At 38.5% G+C, this 27,338-nt stretch overlaps 1 protein-coding gene across 1 annotated transcript in view; it reads right to left on the bottom strand.

Annotated features, from left to right (window-relative positions):
• Window positions 1–27,338, bottom strand: part of LOC117303093 (E3 ubiquitin-protein ligase UBR4-like) — a 134,122-nt gene that overhangs the window by 94,373 nt on the left and 12,411 nt on the right. The window contains exons 12-36 of the mRNA XM_033787171.1: window positions 26,519–26,639; window positions 24,968–25,170; window positions 23,974–24,059; window positions 23,361–23,443; window positions 22,272–22,372; window positions 21,303–21,519; window positions 20,577–20,694; window positions 20,029–20,131; window positions 18,954–19,119; window positions 18,459–18,541; window positions 17,416–17,544; window positions 16,266–16,460; window positions 15,020–15,142; window positions 12,955–13,095; window positions 12,224–12,324; window positions 11,109–11,316; window positions 9,517–9,589; window positions 8,557–8,635; window positions 7,662–7,776; window positions 6,780–6,901; window positions 5,358–5,470; window positions 4,115–4,210; window positions 2,713–2,902; window positions 1,212–1,403; window positions 250–313 (exon numbers count right to left, since the gene is read on the bottom strand). Of these exons, the coding sequence (XP_033643062.1) occupies window positions 250–313; window positions 1,212–1,403; window positions 2,713–2,902; window positions 4,115–4,210; window positions 5,358–5,470; window positions 6,780–6,901; window positions 7,662–7,776; window positions 8,557–8,635; window positions 9,517–9,589; window positions 11,109–11,316; window positions 12,224–12,324; window positions 12,955–13,095; window positions 15,020–15,142; window positions 16,266–16,460; window positions 17,416–17,544; window positions 18,459–18,541; window positions 18,954–19,119; window positions 20,029–20,131; window positions 20,577–20,694; window positions 21,303–21,519; window positions 22,272–22,372; window positions 23,361–23,443; window positions 23,974–24,059; window positions 24,968–25,170; window positions 26,519–26,639 (3,222 nt within the window). The remainder of the gene's footprint in view (window positions 1–249; window positions 314–1,211; window positions 1,404–2,712; window positions 2,903–4,114; window positions 4,211–5,357; window positions 5,471–6,779; window positions 6,902–7,661; window positions 7,777–8,556; window positions 8,636–9,516; window positions 9,590–11,108; window positions 11,317–12,223; window positions 12,325–12,954; window positions 13,096–15,019; window positions 15,143–16,265; window positions 16,461–17,415; window positions 17,545–18,458; window positions 18,542–18,953; window positions 19,120–20,028; window positions 20,132–20,576; window positions 20,695–21,302; window positions 21,520–22,271; window positions 22,373–23,360; window positions 23,444–23,973; window positions 24,060–24,967; window positions 25,171–26,518; window positions 26,640–27,338) is intronic.

Here is a 27,338-nt window from a genome sequence, read left to right as displayed (position 1 = left end):
TCTCAAAAACTATTTGTTTCTTCAGAAGGAGCCATTTTTCACAATGTTTTGTACTATTAAAAGCTCTCCATTGCCCATACCAAGTATGTTTTTATGCTAACAATTATTTTGAGTAATTACCAAAAGTTTCCAGTGCATTTAAACCATTCATTTGTTTTTTTCTCAATGCAAAGACTAGTATGAGCATAAAACTTTAAAATTAATACATCTTTGCATAAAAGACCATGAGACTTTAAGGTCAAGCCGTACCTTTCCTTCTGTTCCTTCCAGTCCTAACTTCTCAGCAACATCCTTGTGGGAAAGATACTTCTTGCTGAAAGGTTAAAACATACAAGAACAGGTAATGGCATTTACGCTCTCTTCTTAGACAAAAGTTAAATGTTTGCTGACAGTAATTCAATGTAAAAAATACATACTTTATGTTAATCAAATCGCTTGAAAAACAAACTTAGAAATCAAACATATGAGGAAACTCAGAAATCCTAACAGTATAACAGTTAAAGGAACACGTTGCCTTGAATCGGTCGAGTTGGTCTTTGGAAAGCGTTTGTGACTGTTTGTTATAAAATGCAAATGGTTGGAAAGATTTTTTAAAAGTAGAATACAATGATCCACACAAATATGCCTCGAAATTGCGTGGTTGTCGACTAATACGGTCTGACATTTACGGGAGTCAAATTGCTGACCATGTTAGTTCACAAAGCAATAAGAAAACCACGCAATTTCGAGGCAAATTTGTGTAGATCATTGTATTCTACTTTAAAAACATCTTTCCAACCATATGCATTTTATAACAAACGGTAACGAACGCTTTTTATAGACCAACTTGTCCGATCCGAGGCAACGTGTTCCTTCAAGAGAGTTACTATGAATGCTGCATTTATAAACTGATCAAACACCTCAATCGGTAAATTCATTTGAATTCGTTCAAACATTCTGTCAAACTCATCTAAGAGGTATAACACAAAACCAAATGCGTTTACAAAGTACTGATAAATGGATGTTGCTTTGTAGTAACTCACAACACATGCAAAGAATACTTGATGGTCTGAGGTTTGACCCTAGCAAAGTCTTTATTGAAGAGTCTTCAACCTTTTAGAAAGACTCTGCTAGGGTCCAAACGTCAGACTATTCACTATTTTTTTGCATTTACAATATTTTGTTTTGTTGGAAAGCAGTTTGCAACAGCTGTTTGTATTTTGTCAACTCACCACACAGTGAGCCAGTCATTGGCTGCTCTGAATAACTCCACATGGCCCATCCCTGATCCAGCCCCAGCTAACATGACCATAACAGGCATGAGCTCAGAGAAACCCAAGCTGTCTGCTGCTCCAGAGAGAAGTTGGCTTCCCATTGGAATCAATGCCTTCAATAGAGCTGTAGCTACATCTTCACCAACAAGACTACAAAGGATTTATCAAACAATATGCAGGTTATTCATTTTGTTTGTTTTGTACCCATATACACCGATGTGTGTTAGCACTATATACTCGGTACTTTCCCCGAGTCCTGTGAACAAATTTCACAGGCATATTACTCGGGTGGGATTTGAACCCACAACCCTTGCAATTCTAGAGCAGTGTCTTACCAACTAGACTACCAAGATTGCCCGGTAGCTAGAGGCAGTTTGAATCCTAGATGTACATGTATGTTTTGGCAGCGGGTACTGCAATGATATATAATACATGTAGATGCTAAAGATACAGGTTGAGTGGTTAAAGGGCATTGGATTCAAGCTCTGGTGTTTCTGTTCAGCAGACTGATCCAGTCTCAGTCTTGGCACATGTGTCCTGAAGTGAGGTTCTTCCTAAACCATTGTTGGTTCAGCCTTTGGATGGGTTGTTAAGCGGAAGGGCCGGTGTGTTATTAAATAACCCAGTACATTGATCGTTAAGAGAAGGTTTTTTTTCCAGCATTTTCTTGTATACTTGGCTGCAGATAACACCACAGCACCTTTACCGTTACATGTTGCTATGTAAGATCTAATCTAAGATTTAATCTTAGATCTTGTCTTTGTACCAAAAAATTCAAATCTCTTCTCAAAACTTATCTGTCACAGACTTTCAAGGACTCATTTTTGTTGTTTCTGTTTTTCTGTTTTGTTTTGCTTTGTTTTTTTTGCTTTTACTGCGCCTTGAACACCCAGCAGGTTGGATATGTGCGCATTACAAGTCTTATTATTATTATGTAAATAAATGGGTATTATAATTTGACCGCAACTCCACATACCTTGTATGCAAAAAATCATTGCTTTGGCACGCCCTCAGGTGTGATAAGGCACTATATAAGAAGTGCATACTATTATTAAATCAGTAGGATTTGAAACTTTGCATGGTGGAAATCGGATATAGAAAGGTTTGCGGTAACACACAATGTAATGATAATGTCTTAATGAGTTGGGGTTGTTCTGAAAAAAACCGTTGGTTTCAACTCGACGTTTCGAATAGTATGCTCTGATCGTCTTCTGAATCAAACAAAATTAAAACTTGTTTTTTTCTCAATTCTTCTCAAAAGTCTTTGAAAGAAAGCCAAACTAAATACAAGTACAAACCCCCTTTCCTCTTTTCTTCCTCTGGAAAACAAATAAAAATTCCAAGTCACCAAGTATTACAATCACCTGACAAATCTGAAAAACATACAAATTCACTTCTTAATTTCCTTGTTGGTTAGCAGGTAATGAGAGAGAAAACAAACCTAGTAGCTATTCCCAACCTTTTCTCTTTGACGATATGCGAGGTTAAACTCTGCAGTAGGATCCGATGTTCTTGACCTTTAGACCCTGGGTTGCTGTCTTGAATGATCCTTGCCAGCCATCCTTGTAAAGAGTCGGCATCTACTAGGGATAGTCTGGTCAGAGTGGAGCACAGTCTCTCTAAGGATTTATCACCAGGTGTGTCCTCGGCTAAACAGACAATTTGGAAACAAGTTTTAATATAAACTGGGCCCCTGTCTTTATCCGCAAGGATAAAGACAGGTACCTGCTATTCAGATCCAGTGATTCCATTGGATACAATGATACATGTATCATTGGATAAACGTGCAGTGACACAAGCTTTCCATATGCCCAAACAGTACACTCCTATCAAGTCCGCAATAGAATTTGACTGCGTATCTCTATGTGAAATGAATGTAGGTCAAATGGCATGTACACGCCGGCTGCAGGCCGGTCTCTGGCATTATTCATGACCCTCGAAGTGTGACGTCAGATGTTCAGGCTAGTTTTAATATTGTCATTTACTTAGGTGTGGTTTGCGGTAGCACCATGTGTAAATCTCTTGAGTACTTTTGGTTCTGAAAAGAACCAGTGGTTGACAACTCATCAGTATGATCTGATCGTCTTCAGGCCAGAAAAGAGATTTACACATGTTGCTACCACAAACCTCACCTACATGTATATTGTAATAATATTCCCACAATGCAAAACTTCAAATCCTACTTGTTGTAACTCACATTTTAAGTTAACCCTCTGTTTTTGACACACTTAACCCTTAGGTTAATTTTTGAAAAAAGCAAAAAAAGAACATGTTTTTCTCAATATTTTCAATAGCACCCCCTTGTGAACATCACATCTAACGAAAGCTCAACACTTGCTCTAAACAATCGAATGAGGGCGGTATATTTGAGGGTTGTAGTTTTTAAGATGTGACTGTTTATAAAAGTCCAATTTGGTTGCTAGCGACTGCCTTTTGCACCAAATGGTTAAAAACTTTAACTACAAATTTTCCTCAAAAAGCTTTAGAAAACATTTGACATGTTGTGCAATTGTCAAGATATTGGCCATTTTTATACACTTCTTTGTCTTTTGTGTTTTGTTTTAGCTTGATTTATAAAAATACACACAAAAAAATCTTTCACATATCCTATTAATGTTTTTTTGTATGATTTATTTAAGGCAAGAAACAATGTTTTCTCTAAACAGACCTGGGGTAGATTTCACAAGGAGTTAGGACTCGTCTTATCTCAAGTTAGGACTTAGGATTAATCTTAAGGTCTGCATGCTACAGTGCAGTGTTGGGACTCGTCCTAAGTCCTAAGATTAATCCTAAGTTAGGAAGAGTTTTGTGAAATCGACGGCAGTGCATTTTATTTTAGTGCTTTATAAACGTGTCTTTACCAAGTTGTAGGAGTTTGTTGAAGAACTTGAGTACCCTGATTCCATACTCAGCAGAAAGATACTCATTAGCAGACGATAATAACACCTTCACCAAGTCTGATGGACAACAATAAACAGTTATATTATATGATATTCTTTATCCCTAATGTAAATAACTTAAAGGCAGTGGACACTATTGGTAATTACTCAAAATAATTGCCAGCATAAAACCTTACTTAGTAACGAGTAATGGGGAGAGGTTGATGGTATTAAACATTGTGAGAAACGACTCCCTCCGAAGTAACAAAGTTTTTGAGAAAGAAGTAAAGGGAGATTAAAACCAACGACCTCTGATTAACATGCCGGCGCTCCACCAACTGAGCAATCTAGCCCTTGTTTGCAGTCTCCCTATTTTGTCAATACCTTTCTTTTCGGGTGCCAGTCAGCAGCCATACATGTAGAGTATACCATTATTAATCGCCCTGTAGCCAGGGTTCACACCCAAGTAAACGATACAGGGATGCAGCTTTTAACTGATTGACGAATTGATTGATTGATCGATTAATCAACAAGAAGTTTCTGCTCCAAATTAACAGGTCGGTAGCTGGGATTGAAATAACATCCAAATTAACACTTAAGCAAGTCCATTCAATGCCGTTATTGGTGATCTGGAACATGCTGCAGAGATCCCATTTCTTGATGAAAAGGGGAACATTGTTCCCAACCGAGCTGGTAGTAGCAGTACTCTTTTAAGATTTTACTTTTGATACAATATTTCCAGGTTTCTAAGCAGTCTTTGAAGGTTGGAGTTTTCATACAACCAGTACACACTATCTTTCAAGCTTGTTGGCTAAATCAAAGTTTTTCTCTCAGTCGGCCACTGCTGTGGTGGATCAGGCACCAGTACGTTTCAAAAGTTAGTGTCAGTTCAGGAAGAAATTGTCTAATGCATCGATGCAAGAGGTTCAGCGCTGGTTGAATTGATGGGCAGTGATTGATTGATTGATTTCCTTTTTTTTACTTTTCAAAGCGACCACTTTATTCATACACAAAATATACAGAATTTACAAAAACATTGTAAAAAAGTTACATTAATAGAAAAGAAATATCTGTTACAAATAACATGTCGATAGCTAGGATGGAAATAATGTCCAAATTGATTGATTGATTGATTGATTGAATAAGTGAGTAATTGATTGATTGGATGAGTGAGTGATTGGTTGATTCAATAATTGTGAATGGTTAAATCCTTGGTAATCCATACCTGATTCCTCTGTGTAGAAGACTTCTAGAGCTTTCTTAGCGGGTGCCTTATCTAGTTGGCCCTCTAGAGATTGTATAGCATCACGGAACACTGCCTCCTCCAAACCACTAAATCTACCAATTCAATAACATACAATATTAATCAGGAAAGAGCACATTCATTAGTAACCTTCAGTTTTCAACGAACATCTTTCATTTGCTACAATAAAAACAAGCCTTTTGTTAATATGAATGTGTATAAAATTATATTTCAATGGATGATACACAATGTATGTGGTGTTTTTTTCCTGAAAACTAGAGGCTAGGATTGAAGTAGTTCCTCCACAAAACAATTATACTTTATCCATTTAATTTTATACAAATTATCTAGTTTTTACTTACTTGTTCCATTTGTGTCACAACAAAAGTACAGGAGTATTGGTTACAAGTAAATAAATAAAATTAAATAAGTACTAAATAAGTACAAATGGGGGTTGCAACCAGAGGTAACCGTCCTGTATTGGAGCACCAAAACTGCTGTAGAATGCTGCACTGGTTCATGTCATAATGTTTATACTCTTGACTCAGTAATAGTTAATCCTCATTCATATCCAAGGCCCTTTTCGAAACCTAGACTTCGGCTCCAGATTTGGCTCAGGCTAGCTTGGTCCTGTGGTTGCTTTGACAATTGCGCGTGCTTTGCGTACGTGCTCCGGGCTTCAGACGAAGAGAACGGAGCAGGAAGCCGAATCCAAAGCCGAAGTCATGGATTCACGCGCGCTATCTACGCAGTGGAAACGTAGCTATGCTTTAAACCTGAATTTTTGGAGCAGCACGTAATGTATTGCACGTGGTGGTTCGAACATCAGCAGACCTTTCAGATAGTATTGTTATGTTACCAGAATGGTGCGTTCAAATTGGACTTCTTGTCCTCATTAAGTTAACATTGTTAAGTTGTCGCGGCTTGAATCAACCTTTTAAGTTAACATTGTTAAGTTGTCGCGGCTTGAATCAACCTGTTAAGTTAACATTGTTAAGTTGTCGCGGCTTGAATCAATTTGTTAAGTTAACATTGTTAAGTTGTCGCGGCTTGAATCAACCTGTTAAGTTAACATTGTTAAGTTGTCGCGGCTTGAATCAACCTGTTAAGTTAACATTGTTAAGTTGTCGTGGCTTGAATCAACCTGTTAAGTTAACAGCGTCGGGGCGGTTAATTAAATCTCACTTGGACTTCGTATTGGTAATTTAACAATTTGCAGCGGTAAGTTAACAATTTTAAGTCCAATGCAATTGCCGCTTTAGATGCAACGCAAAGGGAACTTTCACAATGAGAAGACAGTGTGTGTCTGTTGAGTCTTAGTACTGTCGCAGAGATTATGCCAACATTGGCAATAGTGCTTCTTGTCTTTCAGAACCTAAGGTACTTCCTATACAGCGTGTTTACCTTTGTGGGCGGGCATGTTTAGTGATGAGTTCATGACATGCTGATATCATACACAGATGGAGCTTGTGTATAAAGTCATCACTTTCATTACCTCCAAGAAGACGCTCCACAGGAACATAGGTCTGTAAGTCAATCACAATAAATGATCTTAAAAGAACATAGGTCTGTAAGTCAATCACAACAAATGGATCTTAAAAGAACAAAGGTCGTAAGTCAATCACAGTAAATGGATCTTAAAAGAACATATGTAGGTCTATAAGTAAATCACAACAAATGGATCTTAAAAGAACATGGGTCTATAAGTCAATCACAATAAATGGATCTTAAAAGAACATAGGTCTGTAAGTCAATCACAACAAAGGGATCTTAAAAGAACATAGGTCTATAAGTCAATCACAATAAATGGATCTTAAAAGAATATAGGTCTTAAAAGAACATAGGTCTATAAGTCAATCACAATAAATGGATCTTAAAAGAACATGGGTCTATAAGTCAATCACAATAAATGGATCTTAAAAGAACATAGGTCCAAAAGTCAATCACAATAAATGGATCTTAAAAGAACATGGGTCTATAAGTCAATCACAATAAATGGATTTTAAAAGAACATAGGTTTGTAAGTCAATCACAATAAATGGATCTTAAAAGAACATAGGTCCAAAAGTCAATCACAATAAATGGATCTTAAAAGAACAAAGGTCTGTAAGTCAATCACAACAAATGAATCTTAAAAGAACATAGTAATAAGAACAAATATACATACATGTAGCTGTACTTGTTTTCACATGATTTGAATGCAACCCAAATAATCCCCTTTGACTTTAGTTCTGATCTACATGAAACTACATGTACAATTGATCTAATTGTTAATAGACTACTAACCTGTTCTGCAAAGCTCTCTGTACTAGCATCCAGTAGTAATGGGAATAAGATGTCTACAAGATCCTTCTTCCATGGTTCTTGTAACCCACCGACTACACTTCCTTCATCACACCACCTTTAATGAGAGTACTAACCAGTTATTAGATTCAATCTATTGTTACACAAACCAAATTGCTGCCCAAATGTTGTGTTTATACAAGGATTCTTTTTAAATGTGGTTCAATTAATAAACATGTAGTATGAAAGAAAGTTTAATTTGTGCACTGTCTGTATGCGGAGCGTGACGCATTGACACTCACAATACACAGAGTGCAATATAAAAAATGGGAGTAGGTTATAGCTTTCTATTCCCACTCTGGTTCGAGCATCTGATTGGTGGATTAGCGCATACCAAAATGAATAAAAATGCAAATTTTACATCTATTAAATCATTGCAGTGTCCCTTGCTAAACAGGATTTGAACTGCCTCTAACTATCGAGCAATCTCGGTGGTCTAGTTGGTATGACACTGCTCTAAAATTGCAAAGGTCATGGGTTTGAATCCCACCCAAGTAATATTTTTTACAGAACTCTGGAAAGTACTGAGTAGATAGATCGATTGATAAAATGGTTTATTAAAAAACTGTCCTCGCAGCACAAAGGCTGAATTACAACAATTGTATACAGTGCTAAACACACACACCTGCACACTGCTACGTTGTACAAATGGTATTCTTGAAACAAGAAAAACATCTTATTTTGAGAAAATATTTCTTGTGTCACTCCCTAGAAAAAGTTTGTAGGGAGTGACACAAGAAATATTTTCTGGAAAGGGGAGATGTTTTTCTTTTTTCAAGAATACCATTTTTAGCAGTGCATTTGTGTATATGGGTAAAACCAAAATGACTCAACTTACATGAGTTGATCAGTACAGAGTCTGACCATGGCTGTCATTACATGCTTCAATGAAGACGCAATTGAGAACACTGTCTGACCTGCCAAAGAAAATATACCCACTAGTTGAAGGAAACAAATTCACTGCTAAACTTGGTATACAACATTATGACGTTCAACTTGCCTTGTCTATCACAGTCATGAGTGATACAGGACAGAACAATTGTATGGACTTCTTTATAGCATGACTAATTCTTAGCAAACAGACACCTTGACATTTGATATGGGCATAATGGTATATAAACAAACCCGCTTCACTAAAGAATCCCTTGCCATAAGGTTTAACGCGATTCAGAACCGCAATGCGTTGTGGGAAGGAATATGGGGCAGTTTCTATGCAGTTTCTACAGCTCGCGCACGCAACGCCTATTTTTGTGTGGGTTCAACAGCGCCCTCTCTTGATATTTTCCTATTCGCAATAACCTTATGCAATGTAGCAAGTTTTAAAGTACAGAAACAAATTTGAATTTTTGATAGGTGGGTAAAAGTAAAAGAACCCTGCAAGTAAAAAAAACCTGTGCACTTATCAAGAAGAGAAGGGGTTCACCCGGTGTTCCTGGCTGTGGCTGTTGTATGCGTTTTAGCACCTTGTAAACCATTACAAGGTGCTAAGGTTTATTTCAAAACTTTGTCCCACTCACCTTGCAGTAAAAATAGTTAGCGCTCCGTATGGAAAAGGCCTGTTATAAACATTATTATTATTAATACTGAAATGACATATTCTTTATGCTTATTTGCTATGATATTTGGCCCATGGAAAATGTAGGAACATTTCATCAAGTCCAAGGGATGGCCTACATCAACACATTGTGTTGACTTTAAGTCATGTAAGTAGAAAGAATATCCTGCCTGCATTATCAAAGTACAATGCACATGTTCTTTTACATCAGGAAAATGTTGTGAAGCTATAAGCCTGACTTACTTGACAATGAGTTGAGGTGAATTCCTTGCACAGTATTCAGCTGATTCTCAGATGCTATTGGATGATTGCTCCTCTAAAAAGATCAAGACAAATAAAGTGCCATTCTATTAGTTTCTTTGATGACCAGAATGGATACAATCAAATGACTAACACAAGCCTTTTTTAGTTTCAGCTGCATGTATGATATGTGACCAGTCATTACAGCATCAAAGAGCAATAATCAGAAACTATAAATAAATAGTAAACTTGCGGATACAACCATGTGTAAATTTCTTAGGGTGAGTGTTGGCTCTGAAAAGAGCCGGTTGGGTCTCGACGTTTCGAACAGTATACTCTGCTCGTCTTCAAGAGATTTACACATGGTTGTACCTGCAAGTTTACTATTTATTCTTCTTATTTCTCCACACCATGCAAAGCTTCAAACAATACTTATCAAAGAGCAAGTTCGAGTTTTGCACAATGGTTAACTAAAGGTTGACCTGTTGCACTCGAACCCAGGCTGCTCGACCATTGGTTGACTACTATGGCCTACCATTTGGAACCAGCCTCGAGGTCATGGTTTCTTCACTGGACCCAACAGCATGTTCCATTCTAACGTGTGTAAAGCGCAGAGGGGAACCAGTGACAGTATAGCGATAAGGCAGAAGGTTGGCTAGACTCGTTCGAGTGAGTGCGTCACTGCGCATGTACGTTGCTAGTCTGGGGTCGACCACGGGTCAACTAAATGTGCGCACTCGAACTTGCTCATACTTGCAATTTTTTAACTTTAAGTTGTTGATACTTTCAAACTCTCATTCATTAGCTTTTTGAATGATTATACTTAATGTAGGTATCCCTACTTAACAATACCCAGTCCGAGAATTAACACTACTATTCAATTTAACACACAAGAAGCTTTATGTGCAGGAAGTGCTAATCATCTGTACAATAGAACGACACAACTTTCAGCTTTCTGGTGATTACAAACTCAAGGCTTTGTTTCACAACCGTTTCAGGATGTTTCATTGACTTCATTCTCTGCTCATGCTGATTTTGACCACAGTCATTTTCCAACAATAATAACAATAATATAATATTTATAAAGACTTGTAATACGCACATATCCTCCCTGCTTAGTAGTTAAACCAAAAACAGTCAAAAATAAAAGACACAACTAAATTAGTCCTTGAAAACCTGTGACATAAGATATGTTTTGAAGTTTGTGGTACAAAGACAAAATCTAAAATTAAGTAGTAGGGAGTTCCAATGTCTAATAAGGGTTTTAAAAACATGTTTACCATGAACCGACTAGAGGAACTATTACATTAGTACCTTAACATTATATAATATGGTTAAAAATCTTAAAAAAACAATGATCCCAACAATATCTGTATTTTAAGGCTGTTAACAGATATTGTATGGTTGAAATATATCTGGGTATTGTGGTGACAGATCATACAGGCCCCTATTATCTCAAGAAAAAATGTTCAGTTGTAAAATGTTATGATTTCATGAAGTAGAAGCTAAATGAAAAAGACAATGATATGCTGAAGCTCTAGAACAAAACCTGGAATTCCAGTTAAAAAATTGAGAAAGCCCATCCGTGAACATACCACTACACTGTAGACAGGAGACTCATTGCTGCTATTGGAGTTCCACTTCTCTACTGCAGTACGTACAGGTTGAGGCACACCATGAATCTGAAGGAGCCCTGCAGGAAGCCACTTAGTGGCAAAGGATGAACTCACACGAAGGACCACGCTGAATGCTGCTAAGGACTCAAATGTAGTAGGACCAGTAATCTGATGCAGTAGGCAGGACCTGTATAATCAGTAGGCAAGTATTCATCTCAGCTCAAGTATACATTGTACAATTGTTGCATGCTGTGATGGGGCCCATGGCGATTTGTACATCCGACGTGGCCATTTGCCGCTGAGGGTGTACAAAACCCATGGACCCCAGTCACAGCGTGCAACAATTGTTTTGATATACCTTGGTAACATAATAATTCCTCATCTCAAAGTTTTGTTGTCATCTCCAAACATTATTTATGATGAGTATGCATAGTTATATAAGCAGACGAACAGTGTTCAAATATAAAACAACTCTTCACTGTTTCCTCAAACAAAGGCCGTTTCGTACTTAGCGTGTGATCTGTCGTAATGTTTGAAGATGACAACAGAATTGGTGCACGCTGTGAAGGTGGTCCATATAATGTTACATGGCTAAGGATGCGTACTATGTATAAGCACAAATCGCATTACTTTGATTGTCTCCATCATTTATAAATTTTAAATGCTTTGTACAATTAGAATCAGCCCCGCTGATTCGAGGGAGCAGTGAAGAATTGTTTTTTAATTGAACAACTATTCATCTGCTAAACTATGCCAACTTCGTTGTAATAAGGTTTGAAGATGACAGCAAAACCTCCTTGGAAGTGGAAAATGTTACCATAACAAAACAATTGTTGGGGGTCCTTGGGTTTTGTACACCCTCTGGAGCAAATGGCACCCTCGGGTGCCTCAGATGCCATTGACCCCTCGGGTGTACAAAACACCTTTGGATGACCCCTAAGGTAAAAGACATAATTATAAACTTAAACAAACAAACAAATACAAAAAATCCTTTTAAATTAAACGATTCATCGTTAAAACACTCACTTTACTTTTTGTTAATAAAACCAAAAACACAACCAACAGCAACAACTGGACGTTTTGAAGCCGCTTACCTTGAAAACACTGTGTACATTTTGAGTAGTTGAAAGAGGATAGGTCGAAGGTCACTGGCAATCTCTAGCACTTTGTACGTCTTTGCAGTTTCATCTCCACTCTGTGGTTGAAAGCATTACAAGATAACAACTTAACGATTTCATCTAATGTTAGTCACACTTCTACACAAATTAAACCTGCACTCAATGGACTTTAAGTTTGGATGTCATCCCATCATTATCCTGTGTCATGGCCGAGCGGTTGAGCAAACTGGACTAAAGCTTATGTGTTTCTGATCACTAGAGTGTGGGTTCGAGTCCCAGTCTGAACACTTGTGACCTTATGCAAGACAATGAACCATTATTGCTTCACCCTTCAGATAGGGCATAAAGCCGTAAGGCCCGTGCATTGTGTAATGCACTTCAAAGGGCCAAGTACTATGGAGTTCCCCCAGTGTTTTCTGGTATGCTTGACTGGCGATTGCGCCACAGCACCCTGTAAACCGTTACAGAGACAGGCATAAAATTACAGATGTACTTCACCCACAGTTTTCTGGCATGGTTGGCTGCAGATTGCGCTACACCACCCTGTAAACCATTACAAAGACACGTACACAAATACAGAAGAAGTTCAACCAGAGTTTTCTGGTATGGTATACATAGTATGGCTGGCTGCAGATTGCGGTACTCCTCCTTGTAAACCACTACAGAGACACACAGGCAAGTACAAAGCGAGATTGAATATGACTTACGATAGAACCAATGAAGTGATCTTTAAGTGATGTTTCTACTTTACTGAGGATGCAGTCCAGCAGACAGATAGCATTCAAACTTGGCAGCTGACTTGGAGATACAATGTCATTGGCCATCACAAACAACGGCATGTTGGAGAGCTGTCATCAAACACAAAACAAAGACCATGCTTTAAGTTTTAAATTGTTTCCTCGCTTTTTTTAAGGACTAACAAATATATTTGCACAACTGTCCAATGCGGCTGTTAACAAACATAGCAACCTAACAAGTGGACACATCAGAGTTGCGGTTCAATTCCTGGTGTGTTTATTCATGGCGTCTTGGCACAAAAATGTTGCTACTCAGCACCCAAGAGTAAATGGGTACCTGAAATGGCAAGAATCTAGAATGTCAATAACTAGGTGACCATAAGGTGCTTAATAACAAATAAATGTCTTGGTATAGGCCTAGTACTTAAAGACACTGGACACTATTGGTAATTGTCAAAGACCAGTCTTCTCACTTGCTGTATCTCAACATATGCATAAAATAACAAGCCTGTGAAAATGTGAGCTCAATCAGTCATCGAAGTTGCGAGATAATAACGAAAGAAAAAAAACCCTTGTCACACAGAGTTGTGTGCTTTCAGAGTTGTGTGCTTTCAGATGCTTTATTTCGAGACCTCAAATTCTAAATCTGAGGTCTCTAAATCAAATTCGTGGAAAATTACTTCTTTCTTGAAAACTACGTCACTTCAGAGAGAGCTGTTTCTCACAATGTTTTATACTTATCTCTTATGAGGCACTGCATAGTGGTAATACAATGTGTGTATCTACTTGCCAGGTAGATTTTGTTTAGTTCTTTAGAGAACCGTCTTGCTTTATATTTCACAACCGCAGAGTATATTTGCAGAATTCAGGAGACTTCTCAGTTCTGAAAAGAATTGTCTTACTTTTTAACTACTACCTGCATGACCAGGGTGGAAAAGTACAAAATCAGCTGAGACAACTACTTTAGCATTTAGTGGATAGTTGTTAACTTCACTATCTCGGAGTGAGTTCTGTATTGGTTTCAATGTTTGGACTAGCTTACTTGTGGAAGTGTCGTGGCCGAGCGGTTAAGAGCACCAAATTCAAACTCTGGTGTTTCTGATCAGCAGATAGTGGGTTCGAATCCCCAGCCGTAACACTGTGTCCTTGAGCAAGACACTTAACCATTGCTTCGTCCTTCAAATGGGACGTAAAGCCGTTGGTCCCATGTGTTGTGTAACGCATGTAAAAGAACCCAGTGCACTTATCGAAAAGAGAAGGGGTTCGCCCCGGTGTTCCTGGTTGTGGCTGCTTAATGCGCCGTAGCACCTTGTAAACCCTTATAAGGTGCTAAATAATTGGGTCTCAGAATTCATCACTGCAATAACCTATCTTTCTGAAAGTTTGTATATACATGTACTCAGCGCCTTGAGTACCTTGTTTGGTAGATACGTGCGCTATATAAGACTTCAATATTATATTACTCTAGTCAGAAGACTGTTCTTGTTTATGACTTGAGCCATTTGTAGCCAACTCTCTGAGATCTATGAAGTCCTTCTGTGTATGGCTACTCTAAATCTTCTGAACTGAATCAGAGTACAGCAGGGCTTTTTGCAAAGCTGGTTGGATTGGCTGAGCAGTATTCAGCTCATGCAGGGGGAGGCCAGAGGTGGTTTGAGTTAAAGGCTCTGGACACTATTGGTAATTACTCAATATAATTGTTAGCATAAAAACATACTTGGTAACGACCCATGGAGAGCTGTTGATAGTATAAAACTTTGTGAGAAAGAGGTAATTTCTCACTCAAATATTCAAAGACTACAGGCCTGAAGCCTTTTTTAGGCATCTCAAATCACACAAATTTTTGCAACAAGGGCATTTTTTTCTTTCATTATTCTCTTGCCACTTAGATGACCAATTGAGTCCAAATATTCACAGATTTTTTATTTCATGCATATGTAAGAATACCGGTCTTTGACATTTACCAAAGGTGTACAGTGCCGTTAAAGATGGAATTAATTCACCCAAAATGGCTGACAAGGTCATTTATCTGTACCTGTGTTCCAATGAGTTCCTGTGCCAGTTGAATATCAAACTGCACAGTGTTACAGTGATGGGTAATAATATCTAACAGGCTCTCTCCTTCTGTCACTGGTAAGCGCTGCTCAGATAAATGATCCTGATAACAGTAATGGGAGGAAAACACAACATGAATCCAGACATCAACATCAAACAAAATCAACATTTAATATATCAATTACAATGTAGGTCTTTAGGCAGTATACGAATTGGCAGCTACACATGCGTATGTACAACTCAAGCTACAACTGTTGCTAAGGGTGTTACTATTAGCCATTGCATACACCATTTATTTTATTGATAATTTATCATATGGACATACTAATAAATAACTCCCCCCCAAAAAAAATAAATAAAATCCCAAATCGCCCCAAAGAGTCCTCTTTCCGTATTATGAAAACTGTGAGGCCGTGCAATCTTTGTTTTCTTTGACAGCTATTTCTTCTGAAGGGATTTAAACCAGTCGCTAGCAACTTGTCGGTGCATGAAAGAGTTAAAGGAGGCCCTATACTTGGCTCGATCATGCAGCGATCGAGCTATAGCCACAAGTTTGAAGACAGCTCTATACTCACACAAAGAACAAGATCATTACCAGAGTAGATCCATTTGATTTGAGGATTGTAGGTAGCACAGCATTCATCAATCAAACAATTACCTGTACATGGCCTATATGTCATAAGCTGTGTATTTTGGTTCTATTGATGGTTTTGTGTATGACGGCACAACCATGCACTGAACTGTCTGTGTAATCACTACATACAAAATCATAGTGCATAATGTAAATCCCTCTAAACCATGTTCCTATTAAATGGTCAATCTGTAGATAAGAATTAAAAGAGAACACTTTTCTTGGCCACCATAATTATAAGTTATTACCATACGCTTATTCATGAGTTCGCAATCTTAAGTCTAGTCTCTGAAAACCCAGGTCGTTTTCTGTGTGCAATCCTCTTGGTTATATGAGAAGGAACTCCTAGTAGTGAAGAGTCAGTGTGTGAAACCAATATGTCATGACTCTCCAGCATCAACCAGACTTAATGGGTCTGTTTGTAGGAGCAACCTTGCTTTCAAAATATCAACAATTCCAATAAAAAAGTAGAAAAGATACGTCAATCTATTATTCTTGTTGACAAAGATAATGGTGAATGAAAGCAAGTTGAGCTTTTCTCTCTGTTTATGAATCAAAAAATTTCTGTAAATAATTTAACCAGTGAAATTCTTACCCGAATCCATGGTCTGTACTTCTCATTAGCCATACGAGGCACCCATCTTAAGGTATGTAAGATCTCACTCTGTGTTAAGGAGCGTTCACTGTTAGTATGCTGTCCCTCTAGAAGTTTCATGTAGGCAACAGAGGGCGCTAGACTCCCCAGGAGGCGCCAGCATACAACACTGGCATAGTGGATTGCACAAGCATCCTGTATAAGAATCACAATCAAAGTTAGACTTTACAGTGTAGTTGGATTTTCAACCGTTTACAGTTAGACTAAAAAATATGTTTGATGCTTCACGAAATGTGAATGCTCAGAATATTCTGACGTCACAACTCTGGTTTCTCAGCAAATATTTTGCAAGGGTTGAGCAAGTTTCAAACTGAGCGAATTGCTTGTTGCGGATTCATGACATAAATTTTTGCTTTGAATCCGCATTAAGTATATGAACCAAGCTTAACTTCTACAACAATTGACAAAGTATTACAATTATTTATTCAAGACTTTGAAACAAAAAGTGCTGTATTGTAGGACCAAACTATTTACATAATAAGAAAGAAGTAACAATGAAAACTAAGATGTTGATCACAGTGTAGAAACAAGGGCTAATAGTAAGCAGCTTCTTCATTCAAGCATGTTTGTCAGAGATTTCAAAGGCCTCAATGTTTTTATCCATAACTTCTGAAGGTGATTATAGCATACAGTTGTTCACATGGATTAATAATAACCATACATAACAGCATCGTGACTGTCGTAAGTCAGCACTTATGCTCCTACATGTAGAGAAGGGAATATGGGAGGATGGGAATACACGGCACAGACAAATTTCACTTAAAACTCCACTATTGACAGAATTCACTGACATTATCACTTGGTTGCACTATTTGGGAGTGAAATTCCCTGTGTGTTATTATGTACCACGCATTTTAGGCAATAGGTGTGTGTTAAATGCCCACCATGTTATTACAGGCAATTTTACTCCTAAAATGGCACACCATTGGCAGACATCAATGCAATGGTGCTATGACATCAATGCAAGCGGGGCTATTCATATAGCACAACAGATTATTACAACACATTAATTTGTGCATGGTTTACAGTCAAACCTTTTGAAGAATTGTACATTTAGTACAGCTACTTAATACAGAGTGTGTTTTCATACCATGTACTGGAGAGGTTGGTCCTGCTGTTTGGTTATCAAATCACATTCAGACCCTGCTGCTAACAGCTCCACTAACGCATGGTAGAGCTCACTGTAGTCAAATGAGGCATCGTATAGAATCTCACATGCCTGTATCAAAGCAATCAAATATAACATGCATTAACAAGGCATGTCATGGCCTAGCAGTTATGAGCACCGGATTCAAACTCTGGCATTTGATCAGCAGAGTGTGGGTTCAAGTTCGGGTCGTGACACTTGCTATGTAAAATTGGGGAGGTAGTGCTTTCTGCTCTACCAGCCAGGCTTCTGATTGATGATAACCAAGCCTACATCCATATGGACTGTAAAGGGGGTAACCCTGTTTCAGCCCTCAACGGCCCCAGGACAAAAATAATTGTAGCCCACACCTCCAGGTGGCCTTCAGGCATTATGTGTCTGGCGACTTGCATATGAAAAAATATTAAAACCTCATTGCACCTTTGGCTAAGACTCCTCCTGAAGCTTTCAAAATAGTTTACTGTATGGTCACACGCAACCAAATGTTTGGTCTCTGATAACATTGGTATGCCTGATCCAATGATATTATTAGCAATTTTCATTTGGCCCTGCAGAGCCGTATCTTACAGAGTTAGAAATTTCCGATTTTGTATACTTTTTGAGGATTTCGGACTATTAGGGTTTATGGGTTTAAAGAAAAAGGACACTGGGCCAACTTTAAATTATGAATTCACAATTGGCTCTCGTCATTTAAGCCACTATGCAACAGTTTGACTACAAACGTGAAAGTGATTCCCTACATAATTTGTCCAACAATCGATGCCAACAAGAAAGATGTTAATAATTTTGGTTTTTACCCATACACCGATGTGTGTTAGAACTGTATACTCAGTACTTTCCCAGAGTACTGTGAACAAAATATCACAGGCATGTTACTTGGTTGGGTTTCGAACCCACGACCCTTGCAATTCTAGAGCAGTTTCTTACCAACTACACTACAGAGATTGCCCGGTAGCTAGAGGCAGCAAGAAAGACGTTGTGATTACCTTTTCATCCAGCTGTGGGACGTCCTTGCCGTTGTCAAGATCCGATGAGATGAGGTTATAAAACAACCTCTTGAAAGTCACACCTGAACAAATTATCATAACATAAGTCACCTAAGAAAACCACAAGAAACTGATCGGGTAGGTTTTATTTCATTTTGGTTCAACAAAGCAAAATTGACTAGAGCAGGATTTAAACCTGCAATTAACATTATGGCACTCTACCAATTGAACTATCTAGACCTATGTTGGCATTCTCTCTTTTTTGTCAATAAATAAAGCACATTAAAATGGTGGTCGTAGGTTCATTTTTTCTTTGTTCAACCCCAAATTGTTCAACCCCAAAGTTATTTCAAATTAACAGACCCTCAGCTAACTCATTCAGAAATGAAATAGAACAAAGCGTTTATTGCCCACCAAAATGGTGGGCATGGCACAAGGGGTCAATATAAGAACTTGTTTTTGTTATTATTGTTCCTATTATTAATCTTGACTGACCATCAGCGCCTGTTGAAGGTGTCTCAGTGGTAGTTGCCTTGCGATAGTTCTCCTCTACCTCCCTACATGGGTTATAGAACTTTGTAGTGGCAAGCCCTCCACACTCCTCCTGGTATAGCATCAAGGCGGGATCGGTGCTCTGAACAGTGAAGATATTCCATTGGACCTGGTAGATGACAAGCATGACATACAGAGTCAATTATTTTAACAACTTCCAGGCCTGTATGCTTTGTTTTTGAAAGGGTATGGGCACCAATGCATGTTTTCCATGGTAATTTTCTACTGGTGCATTTCAAGGGCACCAAGGCAATGACCGGGGGGCATAGAGGCAATCCCATTGGTTGCCTCCGTGAAGTATCAGGCCTGAATTTCTACTGTAAACTTTCCTTTACAGATACACTCAGCATCCATTCCGACTGCGGGGTTACCCAAATATAGAAGTACATGTACATGTAGGTCTCATAATTCAAACGTAGTCCAACATACCAGGTAAACTACTGAATATTGAAGCACCTTAAGCGTCACTGAGGGACCGATATGAGCACTATATAAGACGCAACATTATTATTGAAAGAGAATAAGGAGCATTGCTATCTACATGTATGGGATGTTCTTACTAATAATAACAGTGGCTTCTTATATACATATATCGTTCAAATCAGTCACTCAGTAAGGCTCAAGGCGCTTCAGTATTCAGTATTATTCCTGCAAGGTATGCAGAATCAAGTTTTGAAGTTCAAGACCTGTATTCCGTTACATAGCACCATGAATTGATGCACATGGTGCTGTGGCGCCATATGCTGCCTATCAAACTAGGAACACCGGGGAGAACCCCGGGGAGAACCCCTTCTCTTTACAATAAGTGCAGTGTTTTTTTTAAAAAGACATTTCTGTTCACTATTATTCCAACTTCAAAAGCCTGGTCAAAAACACAATAATAGTGTTTCTCAATGTATTGTAATGATTATAAAGAAATGACTGGTCACCAAATGGTAAATGATGTCTGGCGTCCCGACACCCTGAACACATTACCATGTGATATTAAAATATAAGTTTTTATAGATTCGGCACCTACCTGCTCAAAGAGGAATGGTCTTGCCTGAGAGAAGTGATGGACAAGGAATTCAAAGACAAGAAGGAGACGACACAAAGCTAGAGGAGACTTTGTCTTCATGCAGCTAGATTTCAATAAGAAATGGATACAAAATACAAATTAAGACAATTTAATAATAATAATAATAATGATAAAACAGTATTTATACAGTGCAATTTGAATAAAACATTCCTCAAAGCGCTTAACAGCAAAATTAAAAGCATTGAGAAAACAAAACTTAGGGTAAATTATAACACTTCAAACTCATGAATGATTCTCTTCTAAAAATCGTGCGATTCTAGAAGAATTATCCCACCCGAGTAATATGCATGTGGATTTATTCCAAAGGACTCGGAAAGGAAAGAACTTACCCACAAACACATAAGCATGTGGGTAAAACACAATAGGGTAGAGCTGTTGCAAGGAAGTTTAATTTGACTTCAATGCTGTGTTCTTTTCATGGGTATCATCAAACAGCAAGTTACACCACTATTTATCTATAAATGTTTCTTTATTGTGAGTGTACTTACCTTGATCTTGACACTTGAGACAAAGCCAAGGCTGTCTGAAGAAGAATATCTTTCTTCTTACCAAGGGGCAGACTCTCAAAGATAAACATCAGAAGCTGAGCATGTTCAACATTTAGATCTAGACAACAAAAACACACATCACATAAAGTCATTAGTGATAATTCAGCACATATTGGTCTTCATGTATTAAAAAAAAAAATTGAATTCAGGTATTGCATGGTGGACTTTTAATATATAATGACTTTACAATAATACCATATGCTGTCTACAATTGTTCTGAACTGAACTTGTCCTGTAGTCTTCAGAAGATAAATGTTGTTTAAAGCTTTGCATGGTGTGGCTACTTTTTTTTTGGGGGGGGGGGTTAGTTTTTTTTTTCTTCAAATTTTTCACAAGCTAAAAAATAATTGTGTAGGTGTCGTGGCCTAGCAGCTAAGAGAACCAAATTCAAACTCTGATGTTTCTGATCAGCAGAGTGTGGGTTGGAGTCCCAGCCGTGACACTTGTGTCCTTTAATCAAGACACTTAACCATCGCTTCCTCCTTCGGATGGGACGTAAAGCTGTTGGTCCCTTGTGTTGTGTAATGCATGTGAAAGAACCCAGTGCACTTATCACCAACTGTGAAGGCTAGTCTTTGACAATTACCAATAGTGTCCACTGCCTTTAATATCAACGTGTGCTATATAAGACTTCAATATTATTATTATCATTAACTCTAAACTAACCTTCAGATTCTGTGAGTGGTTCTCCTTTAACAGCAATCTCTCTCAGAGTCTCCAGGACACGCTGTAGGACATTGTAGCATCCCAACATGGTGCTGTGTTGCTGTTGCTGCTGCTGAAGCAAGACATGAGCCAGGACAGCGAGGGTACGAGGTGGTATGTTGAGAGGCCAGGGACCAGTGGCACTGGGGGAGACCCCTAGGTGGCCAAGCAGTGATTCCTGCACAAGTTACAAGGAGCAAAGTTGACATCAGTTTAGTTTTGTATGGACTCAAAAGGAAAGTATAAGTTGTGAGTGTTTTAATCCCATACAAATATAGATAATATATACAATTAAACTAATAAGCTTCATTTCAATAGGTTGTCACGTCATTCAGATACCGTCGAAAAATCCAGAGCGATAATGTCCACGCAGTAAGAACAATCAGTCATGGGCATACTCAATCTGAGTAACTGTCATTAACACTTTTCAGATTCAAATTTTGGGGGATAAAAACCTATATATTTTTGTCCAGCCAAATTGACATTTCTTCAAAGTAAAATGATTTTCTAAATGCTTTTCACTTCGAAAGCTGCTGTATTTCTGACCAAGTAAGTTTTTGGTGACATTAATTTTAAGAGTAATTATCAAATGTATACCTCCCCTTTAAAGGCTATGTACAATAAAGCTATTTTACTTTGATGGTGATTTTGACCTAATGACCTCCTCCAAACCTCATCTATCACTGTGTGTTAATCTCTAAAAGCAGTTCTGGAATTATTTTCTCTCAGTAACAGGCTTCCGCAAATCACTGATGAAGCTATGCAGAAGTAATAACAGCATTAGTAACAATCGATGAACATGTTGCTCTCTTATAAAATCTGGAACCCCTTTGTAATTAAAGGGTCAACAGCCCGTGTCAAGATCACTCTTAAAACCTGAGAATCAGAATTCCCTAAAAAGACATGTTAAACCATTCCACTGTACGTTACCTGTAAGGTGTCAGATAGAGTCTTTGATGCCAGTAGTGTGTGAACACAGTGGAGTAATGCAGCTGACAGGTTGAGTGCTGCTAAGTTGTCATTCAAAACACCTAATGGATTAGAAGAAATTGAAACAGAGTAACACAACACCATTTAAAGTAACAGATTTTACATAGTGCTTATTTTGATCGACACAATCAAAATTAACTGATATAAACATGCACAAAATCTCTCCATTCATTGACCTTTTTTTATGATGTTATTCTTTAAAGGCACTGGACACTATTGGTATTTATTAGCATAAAAACTTACTTGGTACTGAGCAATGGAGAGCTGTTGATAGTATAAAACATTGTGAAAACGGCTCCCTCTGAAGTAACGTAGTTTCTGAGAAAGAAGTAATTTCTCGCTGAAACATTTGAGTTGAATTCGAGACCTGAGAGCCGAGGTCTCGAATTTAAAGGAACATTACAGAATTAGTTTTTGCTAACAAAACAGTTGCTAGCCATGTAAGATCTTAATGTAATCCACCATATACATGAACTGACAAACCTGTAGAAGTTTGAGATCCATCGGCCATCTGGGTCACGAGAGAATAGCGAAAAACTGACTACAAATTTTGCATTGCATCGATGCCTAAATAAAAATGAATAAAACGCTCACTGAGCGATAAACTCCAAACGCGAAGTTAGATTATTTATTTCTCATCAGATATGACATTTCAGACATAAATATTTCAAGGGATGTTTTTTACCATCACCATTATTAGACCGTGTAAGTTTTATGTAAATCTGTGATCTTCACGATTTTTTGCCAATTCTGTAATGTTCCTTTAAGGCATTTAAAAGTACAAAACTTGTGCGACGAGGGTGTTTTTTCCTTTCATTATTCTCTCGCAACTTCAACGACCAATTGAGTCCAAATTTTCACAGATTTGTTATTTTATGCATACATGTATGTTGAGATACACAAAGTGAGAATACTGGTCTTTGACAATTACCAATAGTTTCCAGTGTCTTTAAAGCATGACAACCAAATATGATCGAATTGTAACCGGTTAGTTGTAAAGTGAACTAGAATGCATTTGTTTCTTCTTACCATCATCCATTTTGACCAGTCCTTTGTCTAGATCTTTTACGACGCCAGCAATACCAACAATGTGAACCTCCTTGAAGGACAAACTGCCACAGAAAGGAAAAGACAAACTCTTACTGTAAATTCAACAACAATTCAACAACATTTATTTCCATTTAACAAAATATGTGTGCAAGTATCATACAAAATAATGATTTACATCAAAACAGAATAGACTAATGATACTAAATGATAGTAGAAAATGGGCAGAGTTAGTGAAATGTTGGCAATCCCCGGTAAGCGTTTGCTTGATCTGGGGATGTCATACAGGACAAGACAGACAACGGACACAGAAGACAAAAACATTTCCAGACATACGGACAGACAGACAAGAGGGCGTAAACACTATCAAGAATTTACATGTATAAATAAATTTCTACGATAAAAAAATGTAGTCAGTAGATAAACAGTGTCATTCTCACATCCTAATGAAATGTAAATAATGCTAAATTGTATACTCCATTTCTTCAGTGAAAATTAGATCATTTAATTGTATTGAGATATGAAATCCAACACTAGGAACTTAACAAGCATGCAGCCACCTCAACCATATTCCCTAGAACCATGAAGATCTTACCTAGGGAAGGTGTGGACAAGACCATTGCTGGAATTAAGAAGGTGCACTGTCAAAAACTGTAGAACATCAGAGGCAAGCTTCAGATACTTAAGTACACAAAGGGGGAAAATTCAATAATGACTTCATTAAATAATCTAGACAAACTCACGCTTAATGTAGGGATTTTTTTAATAAGATCACAATATCTTGTTATCTTCTCTTACAAGTATGATATACAAGATTGGTAGAGACAACCAAATAGTTACAGACAATGTTCATGTTTTGTGTGAACAAACATAAACATGAAATAGTAAACCTGTGAACATTTGGGCTTAATTTGTTGTGTAAATCAGGAGAAAATAGTATAAAAAAGGATTTTTTTTAAGCATTTATCCTTACTAATCCCTTAAAATACATTTAACAACAACAAAGATAATTAATTAAAACTGATTGGTCATAGAGAAAGCAATAGAACTTTATTTAGTTGAACAGCTAATAGCTACAATGACTAAAGATGGTAGCCACTTTCTAGTACAGGGGTAATAAATTAACAGGACTCAATTCCAAGGCTCTGCTAACCGCGAATTCTGCGCTTACCATTGCTTCTGGTCACCATTCTCTGAGCAAGCGCTGAATTTCTGCGCTAACTGTGTAAGCGTATCAAGCTTAGTAACGTGGAGTACGCACGCGCACAAGCCAAAGTTCCCCGCTTACCCATGACAATGAAATATGCCTGACGTTAGCACTGAATTCCCTGCTTCCGCAAGTGCAGATTCTTTACCTACGGTAAGCAGAGCCATGAAATTGGGCCCTGCAGCCGATTTCATGAAATGCTAGGATTAACTCAAACTCGAGTTAAGACGTGTAATCCGCCCTTACTTAGAAAGGGTTCAATGCATCCTACGTATTTGGATACGGAACTGAACACGTCCTAAGTGCTAAGATTTATCATAAGTTAGGAAGAGTTTGGTTAAATCAACAGCTGGTTGCCTAAAGAGGAAGAACCGAACAGTACCTGAGAAGGTTCCTCTTTGTCCATTGCGTCTGTGATGCTTGGAGAGTCTTCTCTCTTCCCCGCCTCCTTCTTGTTCTCTGGCTTACTTCCCCCTGGTACTGGTGGAGGAGGTCCTTGATTGTTAGACACGGTCTCTTTAGATTCAGAATCAGGGGTCAGTGATTCTTCAAACCAAGGTCCCAGTATGGGCTCGCTATCCTCGTCTACAAGATACCAGTCAAAATTAAACAAAACAAAAAAACTAAAAAAACTAACAAAGTCCAAACCAAACCAAAAGCAAAACTCTTCAGCTGTTGATGTTGTCCATCACTTTAAAAGGGGAATGCATCAATTTAAAGCAGTGAATATTCAAAAAATCACCTTGATAACAAAACATTGTTTTCAACATGAAGTCTTTTTAAAAAGCAAACTACGTCTTATGAAACCCATCCTACTAAACCCTGTAGATTAACCATGCCCACTCCCCACCCAAGCCCCACTCCCCGAACTCCACCATCCCAGCCTACAACAAACCCACCCTCCACCAAACCATACCTCCACCGTCCCAGCCTACAACAAACCCACCCTCCACCAAACCGTACCTCCACCATCCCACCTTCAAACATCCCACCCTCCACCTCCCCTCCGAGTCCCAATCTATCCTCCCCCATCCCATCCTCCCCCATCCTCATGGCATGTATGTACCTTCACTACTCTCATCAGAGCTGCCAAAGTCATCTCCACAGCGAACTCTACACCATCCCCAATCCCATCCTCCTCATCCCGACCTCCCCTTCCCAATTCCCCACCCCAGCCTCCCCATCTTCATAGCAAGTATGTACCTTCACTACTCTCATCCGAGCAGCCAAAGTCATCTCCACAGCGAACCCTACACCATCCCCCATCCCAACCTCCCCATCCTCCCCTTCCCAATTCCCCACTCCAGCCTCCCCATTTTCATAGCATGTATGTACCTTCACTACTCTCATCCGAGCTGCCAAAGTCATCTCCACAGCGAACCCTACACCATCCCCCATCCCATCCCCCTCCCATCCCAACCTCCCCATCCTCCCCTTCCCAATTCCCCACCCCAGCCTCCCCATCTTCATAGCATGTATGTACCTTCACTACTCTCATCCGAGCTGCCAAAGTCATCTCCACAGCGAACCCTACACCATCCCCCATATCATCCCCCTCCCATCCCAACCTCCCCATCCTCCCCTTCCCAATTCCCCACCCCAGCCTCCCCATCTTCATAGCATGTATGTACCTTCACTACTCTCATCCGAGCTGCCAAAGTCATCTCCACAGCGAACCCTACACCATCCCCCATCCCATCCCCCCCCCATCCCAACCTCCCCATCCTCCCCTTCCCAATTTCCCATCCCGGTTTCCCCCATCTTCATAGCATGTATGTACCTTCACTACTCTCATCCGAGCTGCCAAAGTCATCTCCACAGCGAACCCTACACCATCCCCCATCCCATCCTCCTCATCCCGACCTCCACCACCCCAGCCTCCCCTTCCCAATTCGCTATCCCAGTTTCCCCCATCTTCATGGCATGTACGTACCTTCACTACTCTCATCAGAGCTGCCAAAGTCATCTCCATAGCATTCATTCAGTGAATTACTCTCAGTGTCACCCCCTTCAGATCCCATAGAATCTTTTCGCTGTCTCACAGTGGTACATGCCTGTTAACCAAATATCAAGCTCAAATTAAAATTGTGAAAATATAGTTCTTAGGATCAATACAACGACTTTATAAAAGTTGTTTCAAGCACTTGACTAAAAAATGCTAACCACTGAAAGAACTGGCAATGTGACCAAAGCAATGTGGTGCCCTTTCAACATACAATATAAAAACTTGATGCTTTGAACAAATCTTTCTTATTAGAGTACAAACTGTTCACTACTTTTAAATGATAACTTTTCAAACCAAAGATTTCACAAACAGAAAACTAACCTAAAATGTTTTGAGTTCAAACTTATGCTCAAAGTTTGGCAAAAACGTGTAAAGCAACCATACTTAATTGTTAACCATGTAAAATAGTTACTTGTTTGAAGATTGCTTACCATATTACAACCTTTTAATCATTAAACAAAGTTTAGTTTTTAGCTCTTAGCAGAATAAAAACAAAAGTTTGGTTGTCAAGACTCTTAACGTATTCCTTTCACTTTCCCTTTTGCACCAATGTTTTTATGTATTTGTGCAATGAAGGTAATACAATAAAATTAAAAATGTATTTTTTACATGTTCATGTACATGTTGAGGAAAACCGATTAAATGAATAACTCCAAACTGATAATGTGGTATTTTAATCTTGACATTTGACTATTTGATAAGACAAATTATTAGACATATGACGCTTGACCTGAATGTGTGTGTATGA

Source organism: Asterias rubens, chromosome 19 (assembly GCF_902459465.1).
Source record: "Asterias rubens chromosome 19, eAstRub1.3, whole genome shotgun sequence".
Lineage (NCBI taxonomy): Eukaryota > Metazoa > Echinodermata > Asteroidea > Forcipulatida > Asteriidae > Asterias > Asterias rubens.
The sequence above is the reverse complement of the archived record's forward strand: the minus strand, read 5'-3'. Positions and strand labels throughout refer to the sequence as shown.